The sequence below is a fragment of the Taudactylus pleione genome, unplaced genomic scaffold (assembly GCF_031769625.1).
Source record: "Taudactylus pleione unplaced genomic scaffold, aTauple2 ptg000070l, whole genome shotgun sequence".
Taxonomy (NCBI): Eukaryota; Metazoa; Chordata; class Amphibia; order Anura; family Myobatrachidae; genus Taudactylus; species Taudactylus pleione.
This window is the reverse complement of record NW_028284472.1, coordinates 10,914,917-10,941,754: the sequence shown is the minus strand read 5'-3', so window position 1 is coordinate 10,941,754 and position 26,838 is coordinate 10,914,917. Positions and strand designations below refer to the sequence as shown.

At 44.2% G+C, this 26,838-nt stretch overlaps 1 protein-coding gene across 4 annotated transcripts in view; it reads right to left on the bottom strand.

Moving 5' to 3' along the window:
- Nucleotides 1-26,838, bottom strand: part of MMUT (methylmalonyl-CoA mutase) — a 290,597-nt gene that overhangs the window by 133,324 nt on the left and 130,435 nt on the right. For 3 of the 4 annotated variants that reach the window (XM_088467253.1, XM_088467251.1, XM_088467252.1), the window contains exons 2-8: nt 25,175-25,612; nt 24,216-24,583; nt 23,011-23,168; nt 22,626-22,797; nt 20,057-20,305; nt 19,446-19,557; nt 6,924-7,039 (exon numbers count right to left, since the gene is read on the bottom strand). In XM_088467253.1, the coding sequence (XP_088323379.1) occupies nt 6,924-7,039; nt 19,446-19,557; nt 20,057-20,305; nt 22,626-22,797; nt 23,011-23,168; nt 24,216-24,583; nt 25,175-25,577 (1,578 nt within the window). In that variant the 5' untranslated portion in view covers nt 25,578-25,612. The remainder of the gene's footprint in view (nt 1-6,923; nt 7,040-19,445; nt 19,558-20,056; nt 20,306-22,625; nt 22,798-23,010; nt 23,169-24,215; nt 24,584-25,174; nt 25,613-26,838) is intronic. The other variant, XM_088467254.1, reaches the window with a different exon arrangement.

Below are 26,838 nucleotides of genomic sequence, written 5' to 3'. Positions count from 1 at the left end.
CATACTGCTGTATTAAGTCCCAAAAGTGCCACTAGAGATGGGGTGTATATATAAATACAACCCGGTTTAAAAAAAATAGATACCGTAACAAGGCATCACAAAAATACAAAATTGATTGGATCTAAATAGTTAAAAAAACAACAACTTGTCAACCAAGCCATACGTGTCTGAATGAGGAGCAGCTGAGGCGGGAGATAGATGTTTTGGTGACGTGCAATCTCATTTCTCATGGGGGGAGGTAGTTGAAATTCCGGCATGCAGGGCACTGGTGCTCAGAACGTCGGCGCCGGAATCCCAACACCAGTCAGAATACCGACCCCGACAACTCAATGGTAACAAGTGGAGTTAGAGGGAGGGATAGGCACCGGGGGGGTTTAAGTTTAGGCTGCGGGGATGGAGGGCTAGGGGTAGTGCACCTACCGACTGGTGTCGGCATCCTAACCATGTCGGGATGCTGGCGTTAGGATTCTGACTGCCAAAGCAAATAGATGGTCACCATACCTATGCTAACAAAGGCGCATCGGCGGAAAAGGCTTCAATTTTCATGCCTGTATTGGAATTGGACATCAACTGATTGGCGAAGGGTTGCCTTCTCCGATTAGTCACGTTTTCTGCTTCATCGAACAGATGGACGTTGGCGTGTCAAGAAACATCGGAGCGCAAACACCCCTGGAACCATTGCTGGAAGAACACAAGCTAGTGGTGGCAGCATTATGGTCTGGGGAATGTTTTCATGGCATTCTCTGGGCAAGACACCCGCAATCAATTTGGTTATGAATCCATCCTTGCAGAGCACGTTCACCCATACATGCTGATTGTCTTCCCTGAGGTGGATGGGATCTTCTAGCAAGACAATGCGACATGTCACATGGCTACAAATGTCCAACAGTGTTTGGACGAGCACAACCAAGACTTCCAAGTACCTCCCTGGCCCCCTAATTCCTCAGACTTGAAGCCAATTGAGCATCTGTGGGACCACCTCGATCGTTGTGTTTGCTCTATGGATACTCAATCACCACCCTCCAGCAGCTGTGGGATACACTGCAGTCAGCATGGCTCCAGATACCTGTGCCAACCTACCAGCACCTTGCTGAGTTACTCCCAGCCCGTCTAGCTGCTGTCCGTGGTGCACACGGCGGTTACTCTGGCTATTAGCTGGTGGTCATAATAATGTGACTCTACTGTGGGGGATTCTAATGGAACATTCTGAACTGTCTATTTATTGATGTCATTATTTTTGTTATACATAGAATTGTAATAATTACATGCTTATTATTCATTCAATCACAGCTCTATTTCAATACCTACTGCAGAGGTTTTGTTCCTGACTTATTATATTTATTGTATTTTTACAATCATGAGGTGAAGCCTATGAGTCTTTCATATGTGTATTTTCTAGTTTTCTGTGTGTGTGGTTATTAATAAATTGATTCATGACTTTTTTACCTTTAGAGAATATGAATTTATGAACTACATAACATTATCATCTGGATTGTGGTGCGCTCCTTATTAGAGGACTGTCTGTGGGCTGTATTTCATTACTCACTCAATGGACTATGAATACTGTTATAATGTATGTTCTATTGGGATTTGAACACATTCTGATTAGGAGCAGCAATTAATTCACATGGTTGTTAATTAAGAATTATTCTATCATTATTTCACTTAGTGGTTTTTCTATATTTTCCATGCTGGGAGGTGCAGTTTCACAACAGATGGAGTGCCACAGGTGGTCTACTCATGACCTATACAGTAAACCTCCCTTCGCTAGTCACAGGTTGATTGAGAGAGAGGGGTTGAGGAAAGAGAGAGGAGGGGGAAAGATAGAGGGGATGAGAAAGAGAGAGGGAGTAAGAAGCGGGTGAGAGAGAGAGAGGGGGGTTAGAAAGGGGAGAGAGAGAGAGGATGAGAGAGATGGGTGAGAGAGGGGATGAGAAAGAGAAATGGGGTGAGTAAGAGAGGGGGAGGGAAGAGAGAGGGGGAGAGAAGAAAGAGGGGGTGAGGGGATTTGAAAGAGGCGGTGAGAGAAAGAGAAGGGGGCAGAGAGAGAAAGGGCGTGAGAAACCAAGGGGATGAGAAGAGATGTTGAGAAAACGAAGGGTTGAGAAAGAGAGAGAGAGAGGTTGAGAAAGAGGATGAGAAAAAGAGGGGGGATAGGAAAGAGTGAGAGGGATGAGAGAGTGAGATGAGAAAGAGGAGGATGAGAGAGGGGGATGGGGGGTGAGAGGGGATGAGAGAGGGAGTGAGATAAAGAGAGGGGGGATGAGAGAGAGGGAGTGAGAGAAAGAGAGGGGGGATGAGAGAGAGGGGGATGAGAGAGAGGCATGAGAAAGAGGGGGGATGAGAAAAAGAGAGGGGGGTGAGAGTGAGTAGGGGAAGGAAAGAGAGAGAGCTATATTAACCTGTTTACACAGACACAACACTGTATACACTGTACAAGGAGAGGGTGGGGCATTCAAGCAAGAAACGTGGGAATTCCTGGGTGTTGGGAGTTATGAAAATCACACACTGTAGTAGATATAGACTGGCAGTCTCGAGGCTATAAAATACAATAAAAAATAGGGCTACTTAGGAAACAATTGACCTTTCCAAGTAATTTCTTCCTTTTGCTCCTTGCATGGCGTCAAGGAATGAGAAGAGGCTTTTCAATTCACTTCAAGCGTGGAATTTTACAATTACTTATTTTTTTTTTTTTTTTAAAAGTGCCCAATTTCATAAGTCTAAAGCGATATCTGTTCAATATTTACAATAAACATCTCCTCTCAACAGTTTTAAATCCTTTATTTGATTGATGTTTCACTTATAGATCATTTGGTGTTATTGTGCTGAGAATGCCAGGGTTTCAGGATGAAGTGACAGGATGTAGGGTTCGTAACATTGTCAATTAAGGTCTAGGGATCAGGAACTTTATAGATGCATATGGGACTGTATCATGGGTACCAGCTTGTGTGCCGGGCCGGTTAATGGGGTCGACAAGAAATATCACATAAGCTACAATTATATCAGTTTTACATATAGCAAAGAGAATCTACTACTAAAAATTCTACTCTATAGTATATTTCTTTGTCTCTGTGCTTCAAAAATACCTCCCAATGGAGAACATAAGGAACTATTAGTCTGTAGCTAAGGAACTACTACCAGCAGTCACCTGGTGACGCCCCCACAGCATAATCAGAGCCCACCGTATATCGGACATGCTGTACTGCACTTTGTTATAGTGATCACCACTGTAATACTCACACACTGGGGGGGTATGGTTGTGGCAAGGTAGGCGTGGGTACGCTACCCCTGCAATCCCAGACCCCTACAGTGGCCCAGGTCATTTGAACCCACTCCGCCTGGAGGGAGGAACAGCTAAGACCACAGAAACAGTCTATAGATATAAGCCTGAGCTTTACATGGTTTGGCACGCATGCACTTGTCAGTGTATTTTAAACATTATTCTTATTTACTACACTAAAAAAATAAACAAAAAAATGTGCCTGCTATTGGTGCTGTGGAAATGAAAACAAACATTTATTAAACTCTTATCAATATTAAAATATTTTGTATATATTTAAGGACAAAACAGAGAAATATCTCTAAAATAACAGAAAGTGTGTGTTGAAAAGACAAAGGAATTGCGGAAATAAAATATTACACAGCTGTGTGTCCGTCCTGTGTCTTTTCTCACTCACATTGTATAGACGTACGTCTGTAATAACAGCTGCACTAAATGCTTTTACAGTTCAATTATTACAGGAACTATTTAGAAATCTCCCAATCGTTAGATATTATATAGACTTAGATTTTATTATCTAACTAAATCACCCATAACGGTGTTAAGACATTTATATTTACAAGCGAATGTCTTTGTAAAAAGGCTCACTAAAGAATCTTGTCTTAGGAACACTGGGGAGTAATCTATATAATGTGTTTTGATGAGTATATAGACTCTAATATTTGTATACCTTTGTATAAAGCACGAAGAAATATTGGGCCATAAATGATACAATCATTTGGTGAAAGATCTATATTCATATTTACATTGGGGATACATTGCGTCTTCAAATGGGATGTAGATGGCATCCCGGTGATTGTGATGCTGGCGGTAAGGAATCCCGGTGCCAGAATCCCAACAGCAGTCAGAATCCGGTCTCCAGGATCCCCACAGCTGACATCCAGACGGTAACTATTAGGCTTGGTGTAGGGGTTAGGGATAGGCACTAGGGGAGGATTAGGGTTAGGCTGCAGGAGTGTGTGTGTGTGTGTGGGGGGGGGGCGAGTTAGGGTTAGGCTACAGGGGGAGGGTTAGGCGTTTGGGTACTTATTGTACCTGCGTTAGTCGGGATTCTGTCGGGATGCCGCTGTCGGTATTCTGACTGCCGACATTCCGTATGCTGGGATCCCGTATCCAACCCCTTCATAGAAGTCTATTTCTATAATCTTAATTATGTAGTGACTGCGGAGGGATGTACGCTCCTTCTCCTAAAGCAGTAGTTGCTGAATGTAGTTGTAACTATAGTATTGCAGTTTGGTTACAAATGTATCCTTATATCCCTTCTAATATATGTATATTCAGATTACATGATACTTCTAGAGATTGTCACTCATTCATGTAACTTTATCAAGAGTCTGTAAACACACTTCTGAATTACAACATAAGGAATTGCAGCCCTTAGGCTGGGTACACATGAGACTATATATCGTTCTGTGTACCCTCAATCTCGCGTTCATGTAAGTTGCAAGCAGGGTCGCCCCATCTGATGTGCTGCACGTCGGATGGGCGGACCACGCTGACTATGGCATACAGGTGAATGTGGGATGGAAGGGTATAGTGTGCGGTCGTACACCGGGAATCAGTATGATATGCCACCGGCTGAAATCCCGACAGTGGAACACCGCATGGTGCAGAATCCCGACAGCGGTAGGTAAGTACCCTAACCTTCCCCTCCCCCACCCTAACCTTCCCTTGGTGGAGCCTAACGCTAGCCTTCCCCCTGTGGTGCCTAACCCTACCCCCCCCCCATCCCACACCCTAAACCTAATCCTAATGGGGGGTTCCTAACTCTAACCTCCTGCCAGTGGTGCCTAACCCTAACCCCCCCCTTCCCCTACCCTAACCCTCCCCGGAGGGTGCCTAACCCTAATCTCCCCCCGTGGGTAGCTAAACCTAACCCCCCCTTCCCCGGGAAGAGAGCCAGTTACTTACCCGTCCGGACGATCGGGATTCCAGCGGTTCGAGCTGCAGACGTCGGTATCCTGTTCACCTTCGGGATATCGGCGTCGGCATATTGCCGTGCGGCGGGATTCGGGCGTTGGTATATTGACATCCAGCATCCTGTACCCCGGATCATGCAATGTGTACGGCCACCCGGATCTATCCTTCCATAGGGCGTCGGGTCGGCTGGTATACAGGTCATTCTGATGTGTACCCAGCCTAAGTATCAGTACAATTGCTGCAGTATTATATCATTGTTCACACACTAATTAGTACATAGAGTTATTGCCGTGCTCACAGAATATAATAACTGTTTTTCTATTTCAAATAATTGCTGCTACAACTCGACGTCGTCTTCTGTTCTTCTGCTGAGATTATTCCCAGCATGCATTTAGTGTATATTTTGATATCAGGTTATTCCCTTATTCTATAGATTGCTCACTTAACATTGTGCACTTAGTGAATGTGTTATCACGCAGGGTTGTATTAATCACGTGAGCAGCTTATTCTGTCTATAGCGTGATTCAGGGTGAAATATTTGGCTTCCTTAGTAGCAATCAGCTCTATACAACACACAATTACATTTGTTACACCTTCATATGTAAATTGCTGTTATTAATTGGAATGATTTCATTCTTATAGATCACGCACTCTGCTCATAAAGCCATTCCTCCCATTTCATTAGCCAAAGACAATTGGAGGCATTAATTAGCAGTGCAACTTAGTACAAAGGACCTAATTTAGAGCGGCTCGCAAAATGCGAGCGCTCGCTCTGAATGAGGGCGGCCGCTTCCTTTTTAAAATCCGGCCTCCTGGCCGCTTGCTAAGCTGTGGGTGACCACCCACAGCTTTAGCGAGCGGCCAGGTTGATGGTCGCGATGGTCAAGACCATCTTTTTTTAGCGAGCCTCGGAGCGAGAGAATCTCTCTCTCGCTCCGGGGTTTGCGCATGCGCAGTGCGGCCGCTGCGCGTGCGCAGGGCCTCAACATCGACCCGCTTGAGAGCGCTCAGCACTTGCGTCCGGCTCTGAATGAGACCCAGAGTGCAGAGTAATGCTATGCAGCTCCGATCACAGAATTTCTCAGTTATTTAGCACCCTGAGTATTGGCACACGAGTATAACAGACATAACATTCACATGGTTACTAAGACGGCATTTCAGCTGTGTGTCCATGGTCCAGCGAGAAAATTCTCTCTACTCTTTGTCTGAATTAAATAAGTATCGTTTTTGTCAATAAGTCTTCAGTGTGAACTTCCAATCATGTAACTACGCTGACAACTTTGTATAACAAATACCCAATTTAGGAGGAGAGAGAGGATCGCAGCCAAGGAACGTCTGAGCCCTCGAGGTGGGGGAACCCACGACACTGAGCCGGTTATGCCAATCTGAAGACTATAGCTTTCCACCCTAAAGGCCCATTTTTAATTTTGGGTGGAACTAGTCTAGAACAATAACACTGCATTATACTATATCCGATGGTGCATGTACCACACGCATGACATATAGATCCTCACGTGCTGCAGCACCAAAGACAAACACAGTGTTCATTCTAGCACACTCTGGTCTGTATCTCAGCAGTTTGTCGCATCAGCCGTGTGTGCTAGAAGCACCAGAGCAAGGAGCGACACCCCAGGCAGGAAAGAGGAACTGCACGGGCTGTGACAGGTGCAGGGTGCTAGAATGAGGACTAATACACTCCTCACAGTCCTCGGCCACGCCGTACCTTTTTCAGCTTCTCAATCTGTCGGTTGCGGACGGTCGTGTTATCGATGGAGAGAACCTCAACACTCTCTTCCTTTGCCAGCTGGTACTTGTTCACCCCGACAATCACCTCGGCACCTGCAAATATCATCCAATGATGTCTTTAATTAAAGGATCTTACAGGAAAATATATAACCAAGTAATAGGTAAACCATAATCCATAGCACTTTGCTGATAATTCTGTCATGCTGTGCAAAGTAAGTGAACATTGGGAGCTTTTCAACCCTGTTACATTTCTTTGCATTTTGTGATGCGTTACTTTTGCTGGGAATAATCTTTTTTTCATGACAAATAGTGGTACACGGAACAGGGGCCCTGATTCAGAGCCGGACGCTCTGACAGAGCGTTCGCTCTGAATCAGGGCCGTCCTTCCTAATTTTAGAGCGGCCTCCTGGCCGCTTGCATTGCTGTGGGTGACCACCCACAGCGAGCGGCCATGATGATGGTCCCGATGGTCAAGACCATCGCGACCATCGGGCTTGCGACGAGACCCTTATGGTAGGGTCTCGTTGCCGCGAGCCCTGGAGTGCTTTCGACTCTATCAGAGAGCACTCCCACTGACATCACTTGTGATGTCAGTGGGGCCAGCCACGCCCCCAGCACGCCCACCAAAGGGGGCGTGCTGTCACTCACCATCGACAGCACGCCCCCTTTGTAGCGAGACCCATAGCGACGGCTTGGCCGTCGCTATCTGGGTCTCGCGCATGCGCACGACGGAGCCGGCTCCCTCGTGCGCATGCGCACTGGGCCAACATCGACCCACTTGCGGTCGGGTCTGAATTAGGCCCAGGGTTCGAGGAGTGGGAAAGTTGTCAATAGAAACCAATTAGCTTCTACCTATCATTTTATAGAATGTACTTTATAAATGCTGGCTAGAAGCTGGTTGGTCGCTAGGGGCAACTTTTTTTTCTTTATACTGTGGTAGCGATCTAGTATTCATGTACATAGATAGGCAAATCATCTCTGAATACATAACCATTCAGAAAAGAAGGTACTTTGCGTTTCGAACAAGTAACGCTTAAGTAAACTCTCTCTCTCTCTCTCTCTCTCGGTTACTGCGCAGAATGTAATTTCATTCATTGTGATCGATAGACCCGACAACAGTTTTATGCATAAGTGCTGGAACTGCCAATCACTAGAAGTAGGAGAAGAGACAGGCCGCCATTATCCTCACAGTGGTAGCTGCCGCCTGGGGCATGTGATATAGCGAATACAGACGGTGAGAAAATCCCATCCCATGTCTGAGAAAGAACAGCTAAAAAGAAAACTGCCATTTGTTAAAAAAAGGAAAAAGAAAGTGTAAAAGCCGCACCTATAGTATTATTTTATAAGTAATAACAGAAAAACATAACAAGAAAATGTGCTTTATGTGCAGTATAAGCAATAGTTGGAATATAACTAAACTGCAATACTGCCATCTACTGTGCAAAATCTATATACAGAACATTTCCCAAAACACAGCATAACAGTGCAACAGTTTATACTCATATTATACTATATACATACACACATATTTATAAACATTTATAGTATAGTCACACATACACATTTACATATGAACAAGACTACATGATGGTGTGCTGGGATGAAGTTAATTTACCGCTGCCCGGAGTGCCGGCCATCGAAATCCTGACGGCGGAAGGCCAACCCGGGACTAAAGATAGGCGTCGAAATGTTGACGCCTATCTTTAGCCCCACGCCAAAATCCCGACGGCCGGCATCCCGAACGAGGTAAGCCGGGGATAGTTAGGTTGTAGCCGTGAGGGGAAGGGTTAGGTTTACGCACCCCCAGGGGGGACTTATGATTAGGCACCATCGGGGGAGTTTTAGGGTTAGGGACCACCGAGGGAGGGTTAGGGGGCGGACAGGAAAGAGTTAGCACACTTATGAGCCGCTGTCGGGATGTTCTCCCTTCGGGCTTACGTGGCTATTAGCCGTCAGTATTCCATACCGATTCCGGTGTACTCACCTCTGCTCTATCGCATACCAGTTTAAATGACTAACTAACCACATGAAATGAAACATTTTATTTCTAGTTTATACCTTTTAATAGAATATATACTAGTGTGGGATGGCAGATTTGTTTTACTCTAGTACTAAATTAGTTTACATTAACAATCCTACCAATGTGTACTAAAAATATAATAAAAACATAAAAGGAAACAAAGTGCACCCAAAACTTATTTTATATCATGAAAAATGTGTACTGTATATTTTTTTCATACTATGCATATTTATATTACAGTACAATACACTCATATACATATACTTCATTATATGCATTAGTTTGCAGCTACAGATATATCCATCCTGGTCTATCCTTTGTGCGTCATGAGTTGCGTTACACAGGGCACATTGAGAGCCGCCAGCTCCCGTGCGACCCAGCTGGCAGCGGGAGTCTTTTTCATCGCAAATGCATCTAATGAGATGCAAATAAGATGCAGAAGCAGACTATGTTGATTAAAATGATATGTGGCATGTGTATGTTCTGTGCGCAGAGTCTGTGAAATAGGTGTAGTGGGTAATACCGCCAACAGCGGAAGCCGGGCAGAGGTGACTATCCCAATCGCTAATAAGGTAAGTATACTAACCCTATTTTCCCCCCTAACCCTCCCTTAGGGGTGCCTAGCCCTAACCTCCCCCCCAAGTGCCTAACCCTAACCTTCCCCCCAAGTGCCTAACCCTAACCTCCCCCCAAGTGCCTAACCCTAACCTCCCCCCAAGTGCCTAACCCTAACCTTCCCCCCAAGTGCCTAACCCTAACCTCCCCCCAAGTGCCTAACCCTAACCTCCCCTCAAGTGCCTAACCCTAACCTCCCCCCCAAGTGCCTAACCCTAACCTTCCCCCAAGTGCCTAACCCTAACCTCCCCCCCAGGTGCCTAACCATAACCTCCCCCCCAAGTGCCTAACCCTAACCTCCCCCCCCCCAAGTGCCTAACCCTAACCTCCCCCCCCCCCCAAGTGCCTAACCCTAAGCTCCCCCCCCCCAAGTGCCTAACCCTAACCTCCCCCCCCCAAGTGCCTAACCCTAGCCTCCCCCCCCCCAAGTGCCTAACCCTAACCTCCCCCCCCCAAGTGCCTAACCCTAACCTTCCCCCAAGTGCCTACCCTAACCTCCCAAGTGCCTAACCCTAACCCCCCCCTTCCCCGCTACCTAAACCTAAGTATCCCGGGGGGGTGCCTAACCCTAACCTCCCCCCGGGTGTGCCTAACCCTAAACCCCCCTTCCCCTAGCCTAACCCTAACCCTCCTGAGGGGATGTGCCTATCCCTAAGTCCCCCCCGGGGGTGCCTAACCCTAACCCCCACTTCCCCTAGCCTAACCCTCCCGGGCTGGGTGCCTATCCCTAAGTACCCCCGGGAGCCCTAAAACCTCATCCCCCCCCCACCCCCCCCCCCCGTGGCTATCCGTGCCCGGCTTACCTTCGTCAGGTATGCTGGCGTAGGTCCAACGACAGGCGTCAGGATTTCGACGCCTGTCATTAGTACTTTGCCGGGATTAGACAGTCGGGAAGCCGGCGGTCGGCATTTAGACCGTCGTCTTCCTGACTACATCCCTGTAAAATCATCACGGAACGTGGTGCGGAAAACACTGTAACGTAGCATTCGTACACAGATATAGCTGCAGTTGCACCCGGAACATACACATGCCACATATCATTAATCAGCAAAGTCTGCTTGTGCATCATATTCCCGTCACATTGCAAATAAGATGCATTTGCGGCTGAAGAAGACGCAGGAAAAGACGCTCAGCATGAGAACTAGATCCCTACTGGAAGGGCTGCAGCACCGATGACGGAGGACACAACTGTATAGAACCATGCTAGCCTTAGCGGGTTTATGTGAGCTACATTATATATATATATATATATATGTGGAAATAACAAATGATACAGCGACAGGCGTCACTTAAAAAGTGCACAGTGCAATAAATATTAAGAAATTTAATCGAAAATTCATATAGACATACTAACATAAATACATATAAAAACGCACAAAATGAATGGGCAAAGATCACATAATAGCTTAGAAAAGCATATCAACATATCTCAACACCACAGTGTTGGAATAAAGTGCAAATGCATAATGGTATATATTGCACAAGCCCAATAATATATATTAAAAACAGATAAACTGAGAATATAGTTTTAAAAACAGCAATGAATTCAAAGGTGCTTATCTTAGTGGATTTAAAGGCAAGAGTGCAGCTTCCCCAACGCGTTTCATCCAATGGGACTTTTTCAAGGGATATTAGCTAGCATGCATGTGTCCATATTTATACCAAGTTTAAACAGAACCAATTAATCATCCTCATTGTGATTGGTGACCTCATATCCGGTCTATCGGAATGATTAAACAAAGGAGACTTTCAAAGTGCTCCTATAAATTAAGTTAATTATTTGTAACACAAATAAAATTCCAGAAACGTCCAGAGATCTTAAATATAGTGTAAAACTAAGCGTAATACTAAGCGGTACTTCCGCCCAAAGATTCCAAATCTCCACCCTCTATGACAACATCCGCCCTCTTCTGGCTCTGGACGGAGGCAGATGGTTATAGGATCGGCGTCTACGTGGCTTCCGCCCTCACTCCTGGTTTCCGTGGCATCCGTCCTTCAGTATCCGGTGATGGTATCCCGGGTGTCCACGTGACTTCCGCCCTGACTCCAACGTTCATCATCTCGCAGGCATCCGCCCATACTCGACGTCATCGGCATCCCACTCAGTTTAAGCGCTCCTTACTCCTATCACATTCCGGAGATAGGCACTGCCATTAGTCTGCGGAAGCAGAAAAATTCAGTAATATTTGGAAACTGAGTGGGATGCCGATGACGTCGAGTATGGGCGGATGCCTGCGAGATGATGAACGTTGGAGTCAGGGCGGAAGTCACGTGGACACCCGGGATACCATGCCTTTAAATCCACTAAGATAAGCACCTTTGAATTCATTGTTGTTTTTAAAACTATATTCTCAGTTTATCTGTTTTTAATATATATTATTGGGCTTGTGCAATATATACCATTATGCATTTGCACTTTATTCCAACACTGTGGTGTTGAGATATGTTGATATGCTTTTCTAAGCTATTAAGTGATCTTTGCCCATTCATTTTGTGCGTTTTTATATGTATTTATGTTAGTATGTCTATATGAATTTTCGATTAAATTTCTTTATATTTATTGCACTGTGCACTTTTTAAGTGACGCTTGTCGCTGTATCATTTGTTATTTCCACATTTATTGTTTGGGATTTGCCCCAATCCTCCTTACCTGTATTCAGCTGACACCTTCTGGTAGCGCGTCCTGTTATATATTTGTTTCACTCTAATTGGTCACTTTAATTTCTTAATTTAAATCTACATTTATTTACTGTTGTTGGTTGGCGCCATAGTCATCACATTTATTCTTCCTTTTATATATATATATATATATATATATATATATATATATATAGTTTTTTTGTACTCTATCCTCCTCTACTACTTCCCATAGTGTTGTTCTCTGTCTGTTCAGACTAATGAATAACAATAATAATGTGTAGAGGTAAAACTGTTTTGTATTCTGTATTACCGAAGAGTCTTTGAAAACAGCAGAATGAATGAATTCCGTTATATCTGAGATAGCAAACACTAGATACGACTACATAAAGGTAAATGGGTTTATAGAAAGGATGGTAAGCAAAGAGGCTGACAATGGTCGTATATTAATGCGGTGCCCCTATAATTGTACTTAGTGGGGAAATGGTAAAAGCCACTTCAGAAAATGGACATGTAATATCTGTAAGAGCCGGAAATAAGAGGCGCTTTCCTGCTGCCGCGTTCCACTCACTGCGGCTTATTAAGGAGACGGCTGTTGTTTTCCAGCCAAGTTCCATGAATAGGAGAACGCACAGAAAATCTGATTGTGGATGAATAAGGTAAGCCGCAGCGGCCGGGGACAGATTAGTTCTACCCTCACCCAGTGAACGGCCCTTATACACCCAGCGTCTATACACCATACAGTGCGAGACGCCCGGTACCACTGAGCCAATCCGCTAGTGTACCGTACTTTTCTTTACATTTTGTGCCTTATTAGCGTCGCATAATCAGTAAAAAGCTGCTCAGTGAACTAGAGACGCCATCAGCGACAGTAATCGCCGAGCAATTGTTTGTACACACGTACGAAGCCGCAGATAAAGTACAGGTAACGTGGCGTAAGGAAAAGCCCCGCTCAATGCATCGGTGCCCTTCTTACCCAGATTCAGTCGCACACAGACGTACAAATGTCACACATCACATTGATCAGTGCAGTCTAGCAACACAGATTTCTCGCCTATAGTGTTTTTTTCTGTATGAATAAGACGCGCATTTCAGTGGGAAAGATGCTTGGTACGGCTGAGCCGGGACCTGCTTCGCAGAGCAGGGATATTTGGCGTGACTGAAGCCACACTGTAAAAGTACACATCTGTATGTATACTATAATACATACATATACACATATATATATATATATATATAATGTTTTCGTGTTACATGTTGCTCAGTGGCGTAACGTTTTATTAAGCTGCACTAGAATGATCCTATCAGCTTTGACCCCTAGCACTTCCGCTCCTTTCATGAGCTGACCAATCAACTCTCACAACTACTTTTAATTGACGATTCCTGGGGAATGCAAATGCTGGGGTTAGTTGCAATCCTGTATAGGTCACAAAAACGCAATTCAGAGTTTGGGAGCAGAGCAAAGAAAAAGGAGTCATTTTACACCTGGACAAACCGTGCCGCAATGCAAGGGGAGAATATACATCCATCTATTCCGCAGCACATATCCTAACCCACTGCTCCATGCTCCTTCTTCACTATCTACCCCTCTGTGTCGCCCCTGTCTGTCTGCCCTTCCCCTTTAGAATGTAAGCTCTCACGAGCAGGGCCCTCATCCTCACGTGCTTCTCCTCCCCCTACTTATAGTATAATTTACTCCTAACTCCCTACAATGGCACCTACCACCTGGTTGCTCATGTCCTGCTGCTTGTGTTTTGCAGCTGAGTTTATAACCTTGTCCTTGTCCTGCATTGTTTTGTATTACTATTAACTGTTTTTCTTGTGTGCTCATTTATGTACTGTGTAAGGCGCTGCGGAACCTTTGTGGCGCCATATAAATAAAGGATAATAATAATAATAATAATCTATATGCCTCACATACAGGGTAAATACTGCCTGCTTTTGCACATAGCCCACAAATTCTGGGCAGCTTTAAGTCTACTCTGCAAATTAGATTTACACCCCTCCCAAATCTAAGACTCTGCACATTTTACATCTGCCCCACCTGCAGTGCAGAATGAGTTGGCTAAGGTGCACATTTGCTCCCTTGTCTTACTTTGTTCCCAACTTTGACTCAGCCCTTGTGTAGGAAATAACAAAGCAGAAAACACATTTGGACGGGATGGGTACGGGATGCCGGCGTTCAGGATCCAGTCGGTCAGAATTCCAACGCCGGCATCCCGACAGGGTGAGAATACCGACACTTTGTCGGTCGGTATCCTAACCCTCCTCCTCTCCATACCCTAACCCTCCCTCCTCGGTGCCTAAACCTAACCTTCCCCCCTAGTGCCTAAACCTAACCCCCCCTTCCCGCACCCTAAACCTAACCCTCCCCCCATAGTACCTAACCCCTCCCTCTAGTGCCTAACTCTAACCCCTCCCCCTAGCCCCGGTACTTACCTTCAGTATTCTGACAGCCAGAAGGCCGGCATCGGGATTCGGACAGTTGCCGGCATTCTGACCACCTGAATTCCCTCTGTCGGTATTTTAACTGCATCCCATTTGGACAACCAGTGGACAATATCTGAATCCATCCAGAAAGTCTTCACCTTCTACAGCCAGACACTGAACAAATCCTCTTACTGTCCCGGACAACGTACCCTGGTCACATCAATATGTTTCACTCTGATTTTTCTTTGTTGCTTCCCCTTAGTATCCTGCCTGTTATTATGAAACCTATAAAACCTGATTCAAAGGTGCAATGAAGTCTCTACTATGCAGACGTCTGAGCATACGCAGATATGAGCAGCTGGTACAGGGCGCTCTGAGGGGGCGTAGGCTGGAGGTGGACGCACGCAGAGATCTGTCCAATTCCAAAAGTAGAACGTGTCACTGGTGTTAATGTTATACTTCTAATTACTACTGTTTATGTATAGAGAGCCACCAATTTTATTATCTTCCTACTCCACTACCTCTAGTACAGGTAAAAAGGGTAAAAGTGCTTGACTGGGCAATATGATCCAGTCACACAACAAAATTTATCTGAGCTCAGAAGGTTGTGCGAATGTGGAAAGAGAAAACATGTAAGTTTTGTGCGAACTGTGTAGATAGTAGGTAACTGGAGAGGATATTTTTTGGAAGTTATGCAGGTGGTTCAGGAATTTAATAAGAGTTAATTTTTGTGCAAGGAAGGGCATTCCTTAGAGTGTGTGACTACCGAAAAATGTCCTGTAACCGTGAATGGGAGCAGGCAATGCGTGTGGATGAAAGACACAGACCTTGCTCAGACCACAGGGTTTTGTTGATAGCCTTATGTTATAGCATAAGTATTTTATACTGAAAGTGGTAGAATACCAACCAATGTAATGACAGAGCGCAGAAAAGCAGAGCATTTTGTGACGAAAAGCAGCCTAGCAGCGGCAATCAATACAGATTATTGGAGTCTGTTTAGGGGGAGACCAGTAAGGAGCTATTGCAATAGTCAATGCAGGAGACAATGAGTGCATGAATTAGAGACTTTGCGGTGTCTTGTGCGAGATAGGGGTGTATTCTGGAGGTTTCTTAGATGTATGTAAAAGGATTTGGATACAGATTGAATGTGGGGAACAAAGGACAGTTTTGATTCAAGTATGACACCTAGGCAGCGAGCTTGATGGGCAGGGTTTATTGTCCTGTTATCAACAGAAATAGAAATGTCAGGTCAGTATCTACTATTGGTCAGTGGGAATATGATTAATTCTGTTTTTGAAAGACTGAGTTTGAGGTGGTGAGACGGCATCCAAGATTAAATGCTGAGCGGTAACCATATAATGATATTACAGGTTGAATCTCCCATATCCAAAATGCTTGGGACCAGGGGTATTATGGATAATGGAATATTCCGTATTTTGGAATATTTGCATATCATAATGAAATATCTTGGGAATGGGACCCAAATATACACACAGAATGCATTTATGTGTTATATACACCTTATACACACAGCCTGCAGGTAACTTTATACAATATTTTCAATCATTTTGTGGCTCAAACAAAGTTTGTATACATACATGAAATTCATTTATGTTTCATATACACCTGAAGGTAATTTTATACAATATTTTTAATACTTTGTACCTTAGACAAAGTTTGTGTACATTGAACCATCAAAAATCAAAGGTTTCATTATCTCAGTTATGCCAAAATTATTACGTATTTCGGAATATTTGGATATGGGAGACTCAACCTGTATATGCAATTTACCCAGTGATTGACAGAACCAATTTCAGAAACTAATACAAGACTGAATACATTGTATCTCTACACTCGCAATGTCTCCATAACAACATGTACTATGTAACTAGGTATTCAGATGTTCTCATTTAGATTGACATATGCAAGGACACAACGCAGCATCTCAGCATTGTCTGACATAAACGAAACTGAAGTGAATCCAATCAGATGTTTCATAATTTATAAACAGAATCATCTACAGATGTGTCCTCATACATCTAGCCTCAATACGCCACGCAGCGCGACTTGCCTGGCGTGAGTGAAGAAGCCAGGTCCCATGCAACTCTGCTAGAGCCGGGCATCTTTTTTTTTGCCAAAATGCATCTAAGGGCCATATTCAATCAGCGGCAAAATCGGCTGCGAAATCGGTTGACATGGGCTGATTTTCGGCCAAAAAATTGCAAAATCGGAAATTTTTCGCAAAAAAACAGAAACATTTTCTCCATCTCAGAACAGGAGAAAAAAAATGCAAAAATCCCTATTTTTGTCTAAAAATGTGGGGATTTCTTTCAGAACCCTTTGGACAACCCCCCTAATGATACATTTCTTAAGTTGTGTACTTTGTCGAAAAACGGCCGCACAAATTATGGGTGAAAAAGAAAAAAACCCCATTGAAAATGGTTTTAACATATTGGGTCTGATTTTTTGGGGGGGCGATATGGATGCATCAAGTGTTTTAAACATTGCACGCAGTCGCAGCAGGCGGTTTTTAAAATTGCATTTTTACGACACGAAAATATACTTGCACCCATTTTAACGTATCCCCAATTTACATTGAACAGTATTTTCCTGGAAAAAAAATAGCTTTCTAACATTTTCAATGGTTTTCTTTTTTTCACCCAAAATTTGCGCAGTAATTTTTTGCCAAAGTACGCAACTTACAATTTTTTTGGGGGGTAATTTATCATTAGGGGAGGATGGGGGTGGGGTGGGGGGGTGTCCAAAGGTTTCTAAAAAGAAATCCCCACATTTTTAAGCAAAAATAAGGATTTTGCTTTTTTTTATCTCCTGGTCTAAGATTCAGTCTATCCTATTATCGCGGGTGCGATGATACCGCCGAAAAAAATCTGCCAATATTATCACCGCTAATTGAATCAGGCCCAAAGTCACAAAATGATGAGACTAAGACGCACAAGCAATCTGTTACGATTAATTTGCGAAACTGATAATGTTCGTGTCATAATTATTTGGATGGACGTATCCTATAATTTTCCCATGTGTGGGTGACATATAAACAACAGAAGAGTGAAGCTGTTGTCCTAGTTGTTCAATTGTCCTCGGCGGAGCACAAATATTAAAATAACTTTCACTAATACTCTTTAATAAAGGAGAGGAGTGCGTCCCTCTTCCGTTGCTTATAGATCGTTTATATAGGGCCTAATTCAGAGCTGTACACTATGCAAATGTTTTCGCAGTTAAGTGATAATCGGTAATCTGCACATATACGTCTAATGGGCCCCATACCTTAGCGACGGATTGCCCCGATCCCGCGATGCTGCAACCCGGCATTGAAGGATCGCAGAAATCCAACATGTTGGATTTCGTCGATTTGACGATCGCGATCAAAAAATTATCGCAATTGTCAAATCGCCGACATTTAACATGACAAATGTCTGCGATTCAGCGACGGATCGCAGAACATTGACAGTGGAAGGTCGGCGTTTCCACCCGGAAACGCCTGCATTTCCCATCGCATCGCGACAAACGGTCGCTGATGTATGGGCACCTTAAGTCGCGCTGCGCATGCGCCAAAGTACATTACCGTTGTCGCTCACAGTGCGATTGACAGTCAGGGAGCGTTTGTGGGAGGTAACGGAGAACGGCCACATAGAATACCGAGTAATGAATAGAGAACTAATCAACCAAACCTCTTGTCCTATGTGTGGATGATCCAGCCAACCAGCCCGCCCCTCTATTTACTCCATAAGCTGCCCATTTCTGTAAATTTAGTGACTTACATCATTTTGAACCCCAATAAGTAGGTGTGCCCCAACAACAGATAATCTCATTTTTTTTTTATATTTTTTGTAACATATATAAAATAATGAAGCATCCATTAAATGTTGAAGCAAGCCGGTCTAATTCAAAAAGATTTCTACAATCTTTTTTAAAGATTTAAAATACATTTCAGAATTAGGCCGGTATTCAATTAGTTTTGCACCAGCGATACATTTCCCGCCTGCCAGATTTTTCACCCTACATCGCATGTTTTACATGCGGAAAAGTATTGGGGCGCGCTCCTGCTTTTCGCCGTATTCAAGTAGAAAGGACGCGAAAAACGACACCCGGCGAAACTGAACCAGGCAAAAAGTCCTGTCAAAAATGGGGAACTCAGCCTGACACCCCCCCCCCGCCCCCCAAAAGATGCACTAACATTGGGGATCACTGTAGATGCCACTGATTAGCCCTAATGAAGGTATTTGGGGGTGCTTAAGTTGTGACAAATGGTGCCAATTAGCGCATTAACACAAGTGGTGGAGAATAGCATTAAGCAGTATTGTTATTTGAAAATAACTACTCCCAGAAAATTTGGGGTACTTGAAAATGGTGGCAAGCAGATCTTTAAATTGCTAAAGTGAAGTTTTAAATTAGGTTAAAAATCCACCTGCCGCAAGCACCTGCAATCAAAAAATTTAATAATCTAATTGAATACGGGCCTTAGTCTAAATGTACAGTTACCATTGTTTGTGTTCTCTTCCTCATAGTCCCAGAGCCCTCCTCTCAATCTTACCGTCTGCACGATAATCTTCTGACAAACCAGCAGCTTCAGGTTGTGGCTTAGAGGCAAAGGACATGTATGGCCTCATTGATGGAGGGATGGAGAAGGCAAACAGATGGCAGATACATAGCTTGCATATCGTTTGGGGTACATTTTTTATGTTGTGGCTTTCAAAAGCACTCGCTTCTCTGCATATTTAAGCAGAAAATTTAGAACGGCAATATGATCACTAAATATGGATCCATGTCACCGCTCACCTGAATCGATCCTGGCCTGCCTACGGGCTGCACACTCCTCGATACGAAGCTTGGGGATACCCTCAGTCACCGCCCTGGCCATTCCGCCCATCTCTTCCACCTCATCGATCAGCTGCTCAGCAGACGGGGTAAGGAACATGTGTACAGGAGAGGAGACGAGATACATTTTTTATACTTATGAAATGACATCCAGCATATATAAGAGAACCAGCACAGGTCCACATCCAAACCATCAGCGCAGATGTACAGCTACTCTCTATCTATGCTACAGAAACGTATGATAGACATAATAGCAACAGCATAAACGATACCATGTTGCACGACACTTCCTACGGATTTGTCTCCGCCATTGTTATAAAAACATAGCAAGCAAGATACCTTTAGGAGTGTGTACATTTCTCAGCTCACCTATGTATTTATGTTTTATTGCAACTACCAGCCACACAAATACCCGTGTGCACGACATCCAGCCATTCTGGGATTAAACCAAGTGATTCCCATGAATTGCATCATAACCCTTAAACAAAATATTGCCCAACACAGTTTATATTGCCCGGCGCACACACAAGACCTAAGTAATAGAATACGATTTCAAGAGACGCAGAACCCACCATCAGTGCTGCCTGGTAGACGTCCTTGGTCAGGCACTCCATCATGTAGGAACCACCCCAGGGGTCCGCCACTTTGGGTATCCCAGACTCTTCCTGGATTATAATCTGGGTGTTCCGGGCTATGCGGGCGCTTTTAACGGTGGGCAGCCCCAAAGCTTCATCGAATGAGTTTGTGTGTAATGACTGCGTGCCTCCAAACACGGCGGCCATGGCTTCAATCACTGTGCGGACGACATTGTTGTAGGGATCCTGAGAAGGGGACGGTAAACAGTGTGTGATCAGAAAAACAAAAGTTTTATTCTGTTCCTCCATGACACGTAAAAGTTACCCAAAATCATCTACACCCCCATACCATACCGCACTGGTCACTCCCATGACATATGAATCAATGTTATGGTAGACCTTATTCTGTCTGGTTTATTAGGAAAACAGAGACAATAGTACATAAATTCATTATATATATATATATATATATATATATATATATATTTTGATATAGTCGGGATAGGGGTCCCTCTCCTAGGGTAGATGGACACCTCCTTACAACATACAGCAGCCAGGAAACAGCACACCAGTCCAGGGTTTTCGTGCAAGCTGGTCAGAACCAGTTTTTACTGTGCAATATAAAGCACTAAATAAACAAAACATAAAAATAAATCCTAGCCTGTCTGGGCACTAACTAGACAGGTTATTCCCTCTCTACAGGTGGCAGGGCCTACTACCTTACCACAAACACAGCACTTTCAAATATCACAGTGTCTCTGAACAAACCTCAGTGTCTGTTCTCCCCAGGGAATGTGAGACACTGAACCAAAACCGAACACAGCTTATCTGAGCCACTTCCAGGTGCAACTATTAATCAGCCTGCTCTCAGGCTGAAAGGCCCAACACCTGGAATGGCCTGTGGATGGAGTCCTCCCTTCTCTTCTCACATCCACACCCCCAGGACCCATTATCCGGCTTTTACCAAAAGCTGATACTTCTGGTCTGTTAGGTATAACAGACTTTTCCTGGGGTTTTAAAAGACATGAGATAGGAATCTGGGACACACATATATGCCATCCCGTACTTCTCCAGTGCTTCTACCACAATATATATATATATATATAGAAATAGTTACTGTTCAGTTGTCAGACAAGTTATTTTTAAAATGGATGTTGTGTCATTAGTTTATGATTGTATATCTATTTGTATAATTATCAATTAATCATTATTACTTGTCTATTGGTTTAGGTGACCAGCGTTTTACGGCCCCTGCAGGCTGGTGGATCTCCTGGTACCTGTAAAGCACTATTCACATTAAGGGCATACTTATTCATTATTGGGACTTGGTCCAGAGAATTATAGTTGCAGTAAGAAATGAAGGACTCCGTGAATTTACAATTATTGACATGTAGGGACAGGTGCTCCGAAAAGAGCCTGTCCCAGTGATGTGTAAGAAGTGACTGCTAATGTAATCACTTCACTTCTGAACTTCAGATCCCTATTCCCAGGAAATTAGGAGCAACAGGCTACAATACAGTAGCTAACGTCATCTGCTGGTGGCATTCGCTACTGGGGCAAAGCTCCAGACCTTGGTATTATTTTCAGCTGAACAGCCCCCCATAGATAGCTCTGGGAGTTGCTTTTGCAATCGGAAATGAGGGATTGCAGCAGATTTCTCCAATATCTGGTGCGGCTCCCCATACATACATTCAGGGGATGCTTAATATTTGTAGGTAGGCCCAAGAAAATGGCTATATTTGGAGGATAGCCTGCAAGTAGTGTTTTTAGTTTTTTATAAATAAGCCCCTTAATGATTTTGTTTCCTCTCCCACGGGACTCTGGAAAACTCTTCTGCGTAACCTCCAAAATCATTTCTAAGTAGAGGTTCCTTAAAATTGTACAAAGGGGGACACTGCCAAACTAAACTAAAGGTATAGGGCCATTAATGTACCAGTGGTGGAATGAGATAGGAAACATTTTATTTATTACAGAATCTCTCAACTATGGGCTAAACAAATAGCAAAAAAAAGTTTATAGAAAGTTTGTTGGAGAGCACCAAAACTTTGGTAGAGTATGCTGGGAGTCATAGCTCCACACTGACACAAGAAGCTCTAGCGCCACGTGTTTAAAAAGTGGTCTGCCAGGATAATCATTGCGGACTCTGATCCACGTACAGGGCTGTAACTATGTGTGGCACCGAGCGCCCCTATGGCACCGGCATTTGGATTGCAGGGTGACTGGAACATTTCAGGTGGCTCTACAGGCTGCAGGATACATTTTTAGGACACACGTGGCTCTGCTATTCTTGCTGGTTCCATGAGCGTGACACAACATGTATGGAGGTAGGGTCCGGGGCAAGGCAATGTACAGAATGGCAGAAATATATTATTGTATATAGGCGGGTGGCAAATACATGCAGGAATTAGACTGTCTGTGCACAATTCATTGTATAAAACATATTGCTGAATATTTATAGAATAAAACAAACCATGTGACAACACTGACAAACAGGTGATGTACATGTACTACGACATGACCATGCGTGGTGGATAACAGAACTCAGCGTCATACGGCGCCTCCTCACCTGCTCAGTAAGCGACCAGCCGGAGGTCTGGCAATGTGCGCGCAGTAACAGGGACTTCTGGTCCTTGGGCTGGAAGTTCTTCTCTATCAGGTGTGCCCATAGCCGCCTGCCGGCTCTCATTTTGGCTATTTCCATGTATAAATTCATCCCGATGCCCCAAAAGAATGATAACCTGGTGGGGACAGGGCAAGAACATTGCTGAATTAGACATTACCCAGTGCCACTTTACAAACAACAAGGTGCCCCAAGGTGCTTACTCTCTATACTCTCATGCACAGAGAAAAAAGGGGGTACACATTTGGCAGAGGCCTGCGGTTCTCAGTATAACAATTCATAAAATGTTCTCTTTATTGGAAGATTATATATATATAAGAAATCTACTTACCTGGGTGCAAACTCATCAATGGTCAGCCCGGCTTTCAGCCCGGTTCTGCAATACTCCAGCCCGTCGGCCACTGTGTATGCCAGCTCCAGCACAGCGTCAGCCCCGGCTTCCTGCATGTGGTACCCGCTGATGGAGATGGAGTTGAATTTTGGCATGTGCTGTATAGAGGGGTGACACACCCGTATTAGAAGTGTTATAATGATTACCCCAGAAACAATGTAACCAGAGACTGCAGACAGCGGGTTATAAAATTTGGGATTAATTATGAAACACAAAAAAAAATAAAATGACTGTAGCAGCTCTTTATAACCATGACAGGGATATTTGAGAAATATATATTATGTGGGTGTGTGTAATGGGGCCCAGCCATTGGTGTGGAGATTACCTTCCTTCAATGATCACCACAACCTGGGATCTAGAAGGCCTAGATAGCTGTCAGAGGTGGTGATTGGCAGTAATGACAGGAGAGACGGGGAAGCACACCTATCTGTGCAACTGCAGTTGGAGTAGGAGTTTGGTGATCGGCAGTGAGTTCTGCAGTTCAGCCCTCACACCTTCACAGAGGCACTAAAGAAACTGAAAATACAGGCAGCAATACTATAGAGACTATGAAATAGTCACGATACAGTATACGGTATGCCCCCTGCATAGCAGGTTTCTTTTTCTCTGCATTGGCCAGTAATGGGGTAGTATTTGACCTGCAGCCCACATTGATAGTTAAGCAATAGACAACCATTAATTGGAGTACAGGGATTCTATGGGGGGAATTCAATTCAACGCAAATTGAATAGCGCCGCGCTATGCAGAAAAACAGCTGCGCGCCTGGCACTTTGGTCGGATTTCTCCTCGCATTCCCAGGGGGGTGCGAGAAGAAATCCTTAGCCCGCCCAAACAGCGCGGTGTATTGAATAGCCATGGGGGGTTAGGTTTAGGCACCAGGGAGGGAGAGTTAGGGTTAGAGGTTAGGTTAGAATACTCACATCTAGCCATCGGAATGTTAACCAGGCTGGGATCCTGGCGTCTGGATTCTGACCACCGGGATCCCATACCCATCCCGTCTGCAATGTAATGCTTGTATAGGTATTAGTTTATATAAATTTATTTATCCTCCACAAATTTAAAGCAGAAACCTTTATTCCTCAACAAGATTTCAATCAGTTTTCTCAGGTAGACAGTTGCCTGGAAACATAAATCCTGAACCTCACCTGAGACGTGTACTGGAAGATATCAGCGATGATCCGCATGGAAGGATCGGGGGGGAATATATAAGTGTTCCGGACCATAAACTCCTTCAGTATATCATTCTGTATGGTCCCGGTCAGCTTCTCCTGGGGCACGCCCTGCTCCTGCCCTGTGACAATGAACATGGCCAGAATAGGGATGACGGCACCATTCATGGTCATGGAGACAGACATCTTCTCCAGCGGGATGCCGTCAAAGAGCATCTTTGTGTCCTCTACCGTGTCGATGGCAACCCCAGCCATGCCGACGTCTCCGTGAACTCGAGGGTTGTCCGAGTCATAGCCGCGATGGGTGGCCAGGTCGAAAGCAACAGATAACCCCTGCTGACCAGCTGCATGCAAACCAAACACAATTAGTACGGTGAGGTCTACAGCCTGTCTGGTGAAAGTACATCAGATGCAGCCTGATATCATAGACTAGGTGGACAAGACAGATAGGCCTAAGACACAGTAAAGAGCTTTTTAAAAACAGCAATTAAAACAATTATAATAATAAGGTCCTATTTGCAAAAAATTGCAAAGATATTTGTAATCCTAGGAGCAATGGCATTTATCAAAGATTGATCGTCGGCTAGACAAGTACAAAAAAATATAATAATTATATATTATAGGTGGTCGGTGGGGGGTTATAAATTTAGTGTACATTCTAGCACCCTGCACCAGTCACAACCCGTGCAGTTCCTCTTTCCTGACTGGGGTGTCACACTCTGCTCTGGTGCTTCTAGCACACTCAGCTGATGCAACAAACTTCTGACATGCAAACCAGAGTCTGCTAGATGCACCAGAGCATAGAGTGACAGCCTAGGAAGAAATGAGGAACCGCACAGGCTGTGACAAGTACAGGGTGCTAGAATGAACACTATAAATTGGATGCACAATTTATTCTAAATGGAGAACCCCAATAGCCCAAAAAGACCACTCACCCTTTATGTTGTCTCTATAGAACTTGTTGCTCTCCTCCACAGTGCTGAAGCCAGCGTACTGCCGGATGGTCCAAGGTCTGTGCGTGTACATGGTGGGATATGGGCCGCGGCTGAACGGCTTCACCCCCGGTAACTCCTCGGGCAGGTCTGCAGTGTCCCTTTTGGTGTAAAGAGGCTTTATCACTATGCCCTCTGGCGTGTGCCACCTCAGGCTCTCCGGGTCTTTCCCTTTCAATTGTTTCTTGGCCAGTGCTGCCCATTCTGGATGCAGAGTTTGACGGTGCCGGCTCTGTGCGGAGGTGCAGCGGCTGAGCCTGAGGAGGGCTGGCAGCTTGGTGCTAACAGGGTGCTGGTTTCCGCATACGTTGCCCAGCAGCAGATGCTGCACTCTCGCCCTCAGCATGATTAGAGGACGAACAGATGTCCGAAATGCTGGAGCTGGGGGGAATACATTGAAAAAGGCAATAGATGATGAAAATGTAAAAATTTTTAGGTACGTTATAGTAAATCAGCAGTAAAAAAAAAAAATCACATTGTCTAATATGGAATGATATATGAAAAAAGCGTTATTTCATCGGGAAAAGCTCATTTTTGTTTTGAGTCAAACTCCCTGTGTAAAAGCCTAGTGAAAACAAAAACTGGGTATAGCACTCAGGGGGACGATTCAATTGTTTTGTGGGTGGTGACAATTAATGGGCGCCCAGTGTTGCAATTAAATTTATCAGGATGCCAATTAATTATCGCGGTCATCGCGGCCAATTAGACAGGGTTTAAAACAGCTAAACCCGTCTAAAGTCCTGGTTAGGATGCCCTAACCACGGGTTTATCACACATATTTGCGAGTAGAAATGCCAGCGGCTATCGCGCCCGAACCGATCAACAATTAAATCGCTCCATCGAGCACCCAAAACAAACAGCTGTCTAAACAAACAACTGAATCACCCCCTAAGAGCCTTGTGTGGCTGATTACATATGACTCCCCAGACCTTAATCCCATTGACAACTTGTGGTCAATCCTCAAGAGGCGGATGGACAACAAAACCCACAAATTCTGACAAACTCCAAACATTGATTAGACAAGAATGGGCAGCCATCAGTCAGTATGTGGCCCAGAAGTTGAATGACAGCATGCCAGGGCGAGTTGCAGAGGTCTTGAAAAAGAAGGGTCAGCACTGCAAATATTGACTCTTTGCATAAACTTAATGTAATTATCCATAAAAGCCTGTGACACTTATGAAATGATGTAATGTTACTTCAGTATACCATAGTAACATCTGACACTTATGTAATGATGTAATGTTACTTCAGTATACCATAGTAACATCTGACACTTATGTAATGATGTAATGTTACTTCAGTATACCATAGTAACATCTGACACTTATGTAATGATGTAATGTTACTTCAGTATACCATAGTAACATCTGACACTTATGTAATGATGTAATGTTACTTCAGTATACCATAGTAACATCTGACACTTATGAAATGATGTAATGTTACTTCAGTATACCATAGTAACATCTGACACTTATGAAATGATGTAATGTTACTTCAGTATACCATAGTAACATCTGACAAAGGTCTAAAAACACTGAAGCTGCAAACTTTGTGAAAACCAATACCTGTGTCATTCTCTAAACTTTTGACCACGGCTGTACACT